This window comes from Argiope bruennichi, chromosome 10, assembly GCF_947563725.1.
Source record: "Argiope bruennichi chromosome 10, qqArgBrue1.1, whole genome shotgun sequence".
NCBI classification, from domain to species: domain Eukaryota; kingdom Metazoa; phylum Arthropoda; class Arachnida; order Araneae; family Araneidae; genus Argiope; species Argiope bruennichi.
In genome coordinates this window covers 4,334,051-4,346,520 of record NC_079160.1, presented here as the reverse complement: position 1 = coordinate 4,346,520, position 12,470 = coordinate 4,334,051, and the positions used below count along the sequence as shown (strand labels likewise).

At 27.2% G+C, this 12,470-nt stretch overlaps 1 protein-coding gene across 3 annotated transcripts in view; it reads left to right on the top strand.

Annotated features, from left to right (window-relative positions):
* Window positions 1–1,552: 1,552 nt before the first annotated feature.
* The window catches only part of LOC129988764 (DNA-directed RNA polymerase III subunit RPC5-like), a 44,570-nt gene continuing 33,652 nt past the window's right edge, over window positions 1,553–12,470 (top strand). For 2 of the 3 annotated variants that reach the window (XM_056097030.1, XM_056097029.1), the window contains exons 1-4: window positions 1,553–1,834; window positions 5,863–5,991; window positions 7,961–8,076; window positions 10,259–10,341. In XM_056097030.1, the coding sequence (XP_055953005.1) occupies window positions 1,787–1,834; window positions 5,863–5,991; window positions 7,961–8,076; window positions 10,259–10,341 (376 nt within the window). In that variant the 5' untranslated portion in view covers window positions 1,553–1,786. Of the gene's footprint in view, window positions 1,835–5,862; window positions 5,992–7,960; window positions 8,077–10,258; window positions 10,342–12,470 lie in introns of those variants that run through there. The other variant, XM_056097031.1, reaches the window with a different exon arrangement.

Genomic DNA, 12,470 nt, shown 5'->3' with positions numbered 1-12,470 from the left:
GGTCACTCCCACTTTATTTGTTAATTTTAAAATAAGATTTAATTTGAAAGAATGTTTTTTTTTTTTTTTTTATTCTTATACAAAGGTTTATATTACTAGTATTCTTAAGTCCAATGCTCAGATTATTTTGCAAACTCCCTTCACCATACTTTTTAACCAATTATTCGCAAGAAATTGTAACGTTTCCTTAGTAAATACAAACAAATTATTTTTAACTGTCCTACCCCCTCTCCCCTCGAAAAAAAAATCACAAATCTAAATGTCCTAATTTTAAGGCAATTTCGAATATTTATTTTTTACACATATGAAGCAAAAGTTTGGTTTCTTAAAAATTATTTTAAAAATAGAGTCATTTGTAGTATTTATTTGAAAAGTTTTAAAATATGCTGTAGTTTACACTTTCATATGTTTACCATTATTTTCTATGCTATTAATAATTAATAAATGATAATGCTTGATGTTTCTTTTTAAAGAGTTAGTTACAAAACAAACATTGAAATAATGCATATAATTATTAGCAGTATAATTCAAAATATTAGTTTATTATCATCGAAAGATATTGTTCTAAATGAATGGAGTTGAAATTTTTAATTCTAAAAACTTGTTTCTTGTCTAACAATAATTTAATAGATAAAGTTTTATCAAAACATTTGTAAAAAATCTTGCATATTTCTGATTAAATATTGACATTCAATTATTTATTTGACGGTCTATGCCTTTTTTTTTTCATGTTTTATTCATTAATTTTTTAAAGAAATTATATAGTCTAAATAGTTTCTCTAACAAGAAAATTACTTTAATTAAATAGTTAAAATTAATTGGCTATGAATTATTTTATTGTTTGAATTAATCGTTTGATTTTAACTAAAATTGGAATGAACTGAAAATCAAAATTTCTTTCTCGAATGAAATCTTCTTTTCGTGTTATAAAATTCCAATTTATTCTGATATTCTTCTTTTTTAAAAAAGAAAAGTCGTCATTAAATTCATAATAATATCAGTCACCTATTTGGTTGCCGGCATCCTGGCATAGACCGTCTTCCCCATGTATCGCGTTTTCCCCGTGATCTAGGCGTCCCGGGTTCGAATTCTGGTTTGGGCATGGTTGTTCTCTACCCTGTGTTCTATCTGTGAGGTGCGGAAATGAGCGCCCCTGTGAAAAGGGGTTGTGCAAGCGAGTATGTATGCCATCTTCATATGAGCTAGAAGTCAGACTTCTGGCCTTGGGGGCTCAGGGGTCTTTACCCTCAGAAGCTACTGCGCAAAAAACTTGGCTTAAAATAATCACACGACAACAACAATCCATTTGGTTCAATTATTGTTGATTTAATCTGGTTCTTTTATTTATTTTATTTTATTTATTTATTTTGTTACAATAACAGTCTTGTATACTTAAGAAGTTATCTTTTTTCACTTTTTATAAAAAATATTACAAACCCTCAAACCCTACGCATGCACCCTTTTACTCATTATACGAACTCTCAAGCATAGCCACGCTTACTCCAGGATGATTAGCATGGTAAATTCTGTCACCGGTCTGTTGTGTTTTTGTACCAGATTCCCATCCTGCTTAAAAGTAGGAATGGTTAAGGTAGTTTCATATTTAAAAAAAAAAAAAATGACAAATATTTGAGAAAAGAGTAATAGCGGTGTTTTCTCTGCGAGATTTATCCCAAAATTTGTCGTGAGTGAAATAATTCTGCCACTAGAGGTAAAACCAGCTTGTGGTTTAATAATAAGCAACCTAAAGATTTTCTTCGTGCAAGATCTTTTAAAATAAACAAACATGGAAACGAATGCAGGTGATAATTTTGACGATGAAGTTGTATTTGAGGTAAGTTTTCATCATTTAATTATTGAGGGAAAGAAATCCTAAACATTCTTCGTTGAGAATTCACTAATTATCATTTAATTATTCTTAACTAAATTTGATAATGAATTTTCGTTTTTGATTTGATATCTGCATGGTTTGTTTGTAGCAGTGGGGTGTAAGTAGAATATCATTATTTAATGTCTGTCTTGTCATTTTATTTTCACTATATTCTTTTTCATAGTTTGGAGAGTTATTATTTTCTTTCGTTCAGGTAATTATCAGTATTTGTGTGTAACTCAGAGAAAATGTTATAGTATAGTGTAACAGATTTAATTATGAAAATTGCTCTTAGGTCTTCAGTTCTGTTCAAAGTACACCTTAGGTTAGTTGTTTGAGTTTATTTGCAATTTTTATATAAATTGTTTCATTTTATCTTATAGTTTTTAGTAATATAAATTTTATTTTTAGTTTACAATTTTTGTTTTAAAATTATATTAATTTTTAATTTACAAATTTGAAAGCCAATAATTGTTATAATTTTTAATATTGTACTTTTATGAATCTGTTGTTATGAAAACAGATTTCTATGTAAAACACAAAACCCATTCTTAAAGGAATTTACTCTGCATTAGTTAAATCTTTTAGAAAAAAGATATTGTATACTACTGTGAAGGTATTAGCAATATTGTTGAGTATCCTACACTAACGTGGAAGAATTATTCCATTGACTTTTATTTAGTTTGATTTGGGTTTTTATTTTGCAAAAACCATGAAATTGAATAAGTTGCACAATATAAACTTTTCAATCATAAAAATTGCTAACCTAACTAATTGAACTAATTAAATTTCTATTTCTTCTAAATTTGAGTTTTTTCAAGCAGAACAATCAAAATTCAATTCTAGTTTCAATATTATTAAAACCCTAATGATTGAAAAAAATTTTACTTACTCAGTTACCATATTCTTAAGCCTTTTCTTATGTATTTTCTAGGTACTAAATAAACAAGTGTACCCCTTTTATTTAATCACCTATAGTTTTATATATTTTTTACTTTTCTCTGTTAATAAGTCATTATTAAGAACAGTAACTACATCATTATTCCAAAATAATATTTCTTTAGTATAAATTTAATCACTTATTTCATTTTGCTTGCAATATCTAAATCCATCAATATTTTAATCTTTTGATTCTTTTATCTTCTAAGAAAATTGAAATTAACCGTAAAAATCAAGGTTACTTGAGAAATTTTTACCCTGTCTACTCTTTTTTTCAAAAAAAATTCCTTTCTCCCAGTAACGTGATTTTTTGTTTGTCCCAGCCTTTCCCATTTGAGTATGAACATTTGCTAAGTATTCTTCTCCCAAGAAATCTTTAACTAAGAAAAAATATTGTCTACTGCTCCCAGCTATAATTAGAAATGTGTTTAAAAGAATTTTTTTACTGCAAAAAATTTTTTGTGGAATAAAATTTGATAAAATATATAATAATAATAAATGTATAAAGAGATAATAATAAACTTTAAAATAAACAATAAAAGATAATTAATAATAAATAAAATATTTATTAAAAATATTATGTTTATAAATTTAAAGGTTTTTTTTTTTTTTTTGTAATCAAAATAATTTTTTAGATAATTATTTATAAACGTTGAAAAATCTGAAAAAAGACTTTCAATTTCCTGTAGCCCAATTCTGTACAATTCTATTTAAGATCATAAAGAAAAATCTCTTCATTGGAGTTAGAGTCCGACCTAGGTATAATTTTAATAAACCAACTTCTTAAAAAAATTTAAATGCAGAAATTCTAATTCCTCATGTGTGTTATTTATACAATTTTGATTGTAGGCCTATTTTGAAATTTAGCCATAGTTTGCTAAAAGAAAGATTTCAAAGTGCTATACAAGCTTCAGTGCTTACTTCAGTATACTGTGAAGCATCAAGCATGTCATATTGTGTCAGTGTTCAGAGTATGCATCCTCACTGAACTACATTAAAATAGACTATTATTTATTTCAGAATTCATTTTACAAATAATAGTAATGTTTTCATTAATTTGTTATAAAATTGAGGCTTTTTAATTGTTCAAGGTTATAGGTAATCAAACTATGCTCTGTTCCACTCTAACTTGGCAGTAGAGTATATTCTAGACATGCTGAATCACAGTCGTTGTCAGGGGAACTGGGTTACTTTAAACTACAAAGTTACTAGAAATGCAGATCTCTAGCAAAACTTTATCTCGTAAATTTTTCGCCAAATTGTAAATATTTATTAACTTTATTATCATTTTAAATCAGAGAATTAATTTTTTCATTATTTTGTTCAATATTATTGATACATTATTTTAATAAATCATTAAAGTTACTTCATTTCGTTTAATCGTTTTTAAAAAGAAAACACCAAATCTTTCAATATTCTGTAAAACATAGTTCGGCTAATGTTTTTCGAAAAGATATCTGTATCATCGTTCACATCTTTTAAAACTTTTTCTAATATTGGGATCTTATTTCTACTAAAAAATGCATGGATTTTTCGTCAAATACAGGATAATGTAAAATCATTATATTTTACAAGACTTGAATGTTTACCTATCGAGCCTGATCGCTTCTTTCCAGGGGTACTTAAAGGACTGGATGCCTTTATTTCTTTTTTCAAATGGAAAACTGTTCTTTGTGAAACACCTGTAAGATGTGAAGCTTTATCTACGATTTGATTCATAGAATCTTAAGGGTTTTCTTCTCGGAGTCGAGAATAAACATTTAATATGTTTCTTCGTACTACACTTTTTGGTGGTTCCACTCGTCTTGAAGGTGTGTACAGCATAGTTGGTGATAACACTTTTTCAGACATTTTAGAAGTGAATAGAAATGGCGAATTGAATAAATATTCAACATTCAAAACTAATAACTACTAATGTGATTAACAGTATCAAAAATATCAGCTGATAAAAAAAGCGAGAATAAAAAAGTAAGAGTTATGATAATAACGGTTGCAAACTGAATGAAATAAAGTTGGCGGAAACGTGCAAGGAAAGTGTGCCAAATATTTGACTTTGAAGACCGGTTCTAGCCAAAGTGGAATTCATTGTGTCAATCGTTTGGTTTATTCGTTCGCTTTACAAAATATTTAACAGATAAGCACTTCAAACTTGAGAATAATTTTAAATACATACTGATAAAAAAAAGGATTTTTGTAATTTATGACATTATTTCATAAATTTCTGTGCATTTTAACTATTTTAAAGTCAAAATTGATGGGGAACTCTTTCTCAATGCAGAACGTCACATTTTCTGCCTTTTACAATACTGCCAAGTTAGGATGAAATAGAATATATGTTCATTTTTTGGAAGCCTTTATTATTTTTGGAGCCAAAGATATTTATCATGAGCCAATATTTTTTATATCTGATTTCTGTTGAATCATCTTAAATTTGTCCAAACATGTGGCCTTGTATTTCTTAACACCTTTCTGAACTTTATATTTTTATCCTGAGCAGAAAACCATGTAGTATTAAAAAGATCTAATGTAGTTCTACATTCTCTGTCTTCTCATCTTCCTCTTTATCTTGAAATTGTAATTGTAAATTATTAATCTCAGATATGCATTGAAACTTATCCTTAGTCTCTGTTACCTAAGTAGTAATGTAGTTCTACATTCTCTGTCTTCTTTTCTTCCTCTTTATCTTGAAATTGTAATTGTAAATTATTAATCTGAGATATGCATTACAACTTATCCTTAGTCTCTGTTACCTAAGGATGGACCTTTTCCCCTAAAAGTAATTTGTTTTGGCAGTTCAGATCTTTTCATGAATTAAAATTATCAGATAAATAATACCTTTGATATAAATATCTGTAATACGCAATATGCTGACATTTATATGGAAAACTGGTGTGATTTGAAATTGCAATCATTATTGTTCCCCTATTGTTTGCTAATTTCTTCATGAAAAGTGAATGATTTATAAATAAGTTTTTACTGTAAATACTTTAATAGTGAATATTTTCTTTTTTTTTTTTTTTTTAATGCTCTATGACTTGCACTTTTCATTTCAGTCTGTTGTACAGCTCACTAAATCTTTGAGTGAAAATTTGTATTTGTTCAATTATCCAATAAGACACAATGGTAATATTTCTCAAGATTCTACATGCCTTTCTGCCCGAATAAAGCCCAAACAGCAAAGGGTAAGATTACTTTCTTTTACCATAATGAAGTTTTTTTCTTAAAGAAATTTCTAAGTTTACTGTAGTATTATCTATTTGATATCTTAATTTTGATAACAATAATTTTTTTTAAAAAAAGAAAAACTTTACTTTTCTTTGTCTGTTTTTTGGTGGCAAATTTCTGATTATGCATACTAGGCAGCTGCTTATGGCTGTGGAGATGAGGCTGCACAGGCAAGTCAATTAAAAAATATATAATTAAATCAACACTTTGTCAAGTAATTTTGGGCAGATTCTTATCTGTTTCATTTCATTATTAAAATAGTTATAAATATCAAATATATAAAATATTATGTGGATAAATGTAGATGGGTATATTCATCAGCCAGCTTATATGCTCCAAGTCAAGGTATATGGCATAAAGAAAAGAATGACATCTACTAATCAAAACATTTGTTGATTGATCTCATCATTAATAAGACAAGTGACATTTCTGACAAAACTTAGAAATTACGTTGAGTAGATTCTACTGAAAGGATTTCAACTGTTGTTTTATGTTGGTTTCATGCTGTGAGCTCTCAAAAGCTTGGTTTTTCCAATTAATTTTGTTTCCCACAGTTTTTATATATATGTGTATATATCTTCTGGATATTAGAAGCTTATCTGCTCTAATTTCTTGTATATTTATGTATTCTATTTAAAAGTTGCAAAGTCTGCACTCTGTTAAACTGAGTCACTCGAACTTTACTGTTTCAGACTCTTCCTTGGAAAATGTCACTTCGACAATGCAGACTTCACTAGCATTAAAATGCATCCTACTTTTAACAAAAATTCTTTTAAGATTGTAAAATCCATTAAGGAACTTTTTATTTGATTTGCCCAAAGACTGTAAGAGGAAATCAACATAATTGTGCACAACAGAGATGTATCATCCAAGATCCTTGCATAAACCCATTTCTTATCCAAACCTACATTAAACAACATATCAACTGGCACAGTAATATTTTGAATCTGCAATTCACAAGGCAAGGTGAGATTATTTTTACAATGTTGGACCCCATGTGTGCTACCTAACTCTTAAACTGGATAAAATCTTTGATACCTCTATTTTGACCAGTGTCATTTTGGAAAATGTGTCTAACAGATTTCTGATAGTTTCAGTCAATCTCCTTTTGAAGAATTGGCTGAGGAACTAACACATAATAATGATATTAAAATGAGAAGATTTGTTAAATAACTCTACTTGAGATTCTTCTCCTGTTTGCATTACAATTGGACTTGGGCAGAATCCATTAATGACCCTAAAAAATACTAATCACAATTGACATTACTTATTAAACATGATGATCACTTACCTCATGAAATACCACAAAGAATGTATGTATATATTTTTATCTTTCAACATAATTTTTTTTAAATACCACGATTGATAATTATTTTAAAAGAATTCCAGTAATTGAGTGTCTCTAAAATTGAAACCAAAAGATTATGCCATATAACATAAACATTTAACAAGTATAATAGAGTGCCACTGAAGGAGAAAAACAAATGGTATGCAATATTAGATGACTAGCTGTACCTACTGAGAAAAATGTTGATTTATAGTCACTTTCACTATATCTGGCATTACTAAGTTGGTGTTCGTGGTATGTTAACTGTAACTTTAACTAACTTTAGTTTTCTGTTTCACAGTATTTTAAAATTATACTCTCTAATAACTTTTAAACTATAAGATTGTGTTATAAAAATGGTAGTACTGTACATTTTGAATTTTTCTATTGATAATTTGCTAAATTTAGCATCAGCCAAATTTGGTGATTTAAAGTCCTAATAGTTGGCAAATGTGTTCTGGAACGTTTGAAATGATTGCTCAATATTCGTGAATCAAACCATAGAATTTAGCTTTTGGGTGTATTACTATAATCAGTATAATAAAAAAGTGAGATATTTGTTTGTTAAATCTTTTAAACCTGATGAAAAATATGTACAGGTGGAATTGGAATTTGGCATTGACATCAATGCAGACAATTATGACACTAGCAGAGGTGAGCAAATAGCTTATAATGTCGATGGCCAGAACTCAAATGGGGAATGTTATTTTAACAGGTATTTTTTTTATTTGTGATGTTGACATTATTATCCTTTGTCAAATGAAAATAATTTGTACCTTATGATTTTCTGCTTAATTTCAGAATGTTTATTGCTGTGGTTATTTATTAATGTATACCACTTTAATATTTAAGAGTTATCAAGGGCAATTTTTGTAAGGGCTATAAAATATAAAAATTGAAATGTTTGTCTAAGGATATGGGCTTGCAAATATTTTATTTTCAGGTTGTTTAAATATGTTGTCACCTATATTAAAAAAATAAAATAAATTTTTTACATAAATTTTAGATTTGAAATTTTTTTATATAAATTGTAAAAAAATAATAGTGTAATTAATTTGTTTTCAATCTTTTCATAAATGTTGATATTTAAGACATCTTGGATTTTAAAAAAATAAACCCTTGGTATTATGTTTATGTATTTGTCTGAACATGTGAATAAAATAAATAATAATTTAAACAAACAGAAAGCTAGATTAATGAATTTAACACATGACCTCTAAAAAAATATGAAACAAACTATTTGCAAATTCTCTCAATTAAAAGAGGCTTATACATCTTAAGATTACATCTAAGATTTTGAATACATCTTAAGATTTTCTTCATTATGTTGAAGAGCTAACATAAAGAAGTGTCATATTTAGTACACTTATCTAAGAAAATTGTTATAAAATCTTTATGTATTTATTTATTTAACTTCTATTTGCATAAAAAAATCAGTTTTTTTAATTTATTTTCTTCCTATTGGGATAAGTCTTAAGAAAATATTGTAAACATTACATGCTATATTTATATTTTAAGCTTTGTTTTTATTTATGTGCACATTACTAGTCAAATAAGTAAAAATAATATTTAACATATTTTTTAGGAGAGCTTTATATAATTAAAATGTCAATTAAAAATACATTATATTAATCATAGAAAAAATATTCACAATAATAAATGTAGTTAGGACATCACTGTGTAAATCATTTTCTGATATTGTTGCTATAAAACATCAAAATGATGAAGTAAAATCCATTTATGAAGCAGAAAATTTTTAATACTTCTAAAGCATTTTTAGAATATGTGGTAAAATTAATATGTTTCTGTTGAAGAAGTTGAGAGGTAAACATTCTCAATTTTTAACATATAAATATAATATATAACCAGCTGGATTGTGATAGTTTTTGATTTTTTTTCTTTTTTTTTTTTTCTTTCTTATTTATGATTTGGTTTAAAAATAATTTTTCTTTGTCTTGTCATGGATTCTTTGAAACTGAAAATAAACTAATTGTGCCAATTTTGAAAGTAACCATGTTCCAAAACTTCCAATTCAAAGAATGCATTAGTGTTGTGAATTGTTTATTCTTCCAACTTGATCTGCCAGTTCATCTAAATAACTGACACCCATACGAATAATTAATATTGAAACATTTATTGAGGATATAATAAACATATATATAATGCAAAAAAAAAAAAAAACGTTATCACTGGAAGTAAAGGAACATGGCAGCATTAATTTCGACAACAATATTTTTCATTTTTACCGCTGCAGAGAAAATTATTGTTAAAAATTTCTATTGATATCCATTCATTTGAATTACAATAAAATTCACATATAACTAAGAAGAATAAAAAGGAAAGAATCAACATGTAATGTAATCATTGTATTATAATTTGATAATCACAATTTAAAATTTAAAACAATACGTTGCATAATTTAGAATTATGTGCAATCTGATTATAACCTTTCTCACAATAGTATCTCATTATTATCTTTTATTTAATAAAAACTAGTGACATATTATTAAATTTATGTAAAGAAAAGCAATAGTTTTCACAATTTATGTTTATTTCAAAGTCATTACCAGGAAAATGTCTATTAAAAAAGTGTTCATAAATGTTTATTGACATGTATACCTAGTGATAACCATAATTTCCTATTGTATATACTTTTTTATCGAAGCATTCTAGCATTTCAAATTACCACTGTACTGGAGATAAGAATACTATTTGAATCAACATGTGAATAACCATAGTCAAGATACTTAAATTTATTTGCAGTTAATTAAATGTAATTTGAATTTCCTTCTTGATTAATTTTAATAATTGCATTACTCCTTAAGAAACTAAAATTTCACCTCAGAATTTGATCAGACTGTGTTTTGTCTTATTGAATTTTAATTTTATTGTTTCAGTGGCATCATGGATAAAAAATTGCTGGTTGGAACAAAAGTTCTTGATTCTGATTATAATTATGCTCTTGGTTTTATGAGAAAAGGTATTTTTATCTGTTTTTATTTATGAAAATGTTACCATGTCATTTTTCCCCCTTTGTTTAATTTCTGATTTGTTTCTGAAAACTCTTACAGTTCTTAAAAATTTATTTATCTGATATTATTTGTTGAAATGAATACTGAGTGGTTAATTATTTCTCATTATTTGCTCCAAGATATTTAATATCCCCAAATGTTCTAAAATTAAATATATTATAGATTTTTCTGATGATTAATTCTGGTAATATTAAGAATAAATAAACATTTATATATTATTATTGCATAAAAATAAATGTCACATACTTTGTTTCATGGTTTCTGTTAGTGATACAATATCTGACTATTCATTCTTTTTAAATTGCATATTATCATTACTATTTTTATTAAATGTATTTACAATAATTTTGAGAATAGAAATGAAAACTTGATCTCCATAATACCCACAGCAATATATTATTCATGTAAAATTGTGATTGACATTAAAGCCATGTTATTTTAACACCTTTTGTTTTTATGCATGGAGTCAAGTATCTTTGCATCATGTGACAATTAAAAAAATGTAGCTGTACTAGTCATCTATCTTCTAATTGCTTATTGACTTTTGCTGAACTGTGATTGTGTCATAATGAATCTATTAAAGAAGGATTGACAAATTAATCAAGTGACACCTTGGGGGCAGGGATTAATGTTGAGTCCTGATGGCTGTCATTGACAATGGTACAGTCCTTTGTTTAGGAAGTATGTCCTGTAATGGTAATGAGGGTAACTTTATCCAGCAGTCAATATCCTCCACAGAAGGAAGAACGAACCAACTTACTGGAAGCTTCTCATTTCCATATCTGATATCGCCCCTTGTGAAATGTGCATTACTATAATTTGACTTCCTTATTCTTCATATAAAATTTTCATTCTATCCTTACTGAATTTTCATTCTTAGTTTCTTTAATAATGCCATAGTAATGAAAAAGATACAGTTAAATGATGTAAAAATAATGATTTCATTGCATTTGGGAATAATGTAATAAATTTCATTACATTTGGAAAGTATGCAAAATAAATAAATAAAAATAATAATTGCATAGAAAAATCTTGCCATGTAAAACTGATTCCATTAAAAATATAATTTTTATATATATTTAGGTGATATAAAAACTATTTTTTCATCATATAGAAATATGATAAAAATTTATGTAGAAATATGATATGGGGTTAATCATGGTTGCCATGCCACCGGGAGAACTTGAAAAACCGGAAAAACACAGGGAATTTAAAAATTGCTAGAAAAATCCGGAAGGATACGGGGAAATTTGAAAATTGTCTGAGGAAATACAGGAAACTTTAAGTTTCTTAGATATTTTTTTTTCTCATCTAAAAAATAGCGATTTCTAAGGATTGCAAGAATAAACGATCGTAGTCATAGCTTCCGAAAACGGAGTAATGCATTTTGTGATCGTGCAATGAAGAAGCTTGCCCCATTTCTACTCTCTCCGCTTTTTATTTTTCTTTCTCAGTCCAGTTTTGATTTTTCGAGACTGTTGTTCTTTTTCCACGATATTACTGAATTGCAGCAAATGAGCATGAGCATGCACAAGACTTCTGTAACTGCATGAAAGATACTTTTCTCTAGTGGGAACGTTGAATCTGTGGAACCCGGAGTGTTTAGTTTACCATAATTGAGTTTATTGAATGGTTTGTTTATTATTTGAGAAACTTCAGCTTATTAAATTAGATTAGAGAATTTTTTAAAAACATTGAGCAGCTCAAAATCCGTATTTAATACAAAATTAATGGAATTAAGAAAAATCAATCCTTATTTTACTGAATAGATTTGAAGAGTTTCCACAAAATGCATTTGTTGTGTACTATTCGCTTTGTAATAAGCTTAAGTGATATGTGAAAACAGGTACTTACTAGTCATGCCAAAAGAGGAAAACATACAAGACTGCCTGCCAATTCTAAAGAGTCATCATTCAAATGGAACTTCTCATCTTTTTCTGTATTCCTTGTAAATACTGTGTTAAATCTGAAAACGTCAAATTTAATGTCCGAAAATAAACCGATTTCGAACTTTTTAGTTAAAGAACAATAATTTAAAGTTTAATTTTTGTGCGCATTAAAATTTGGAGCATCACAT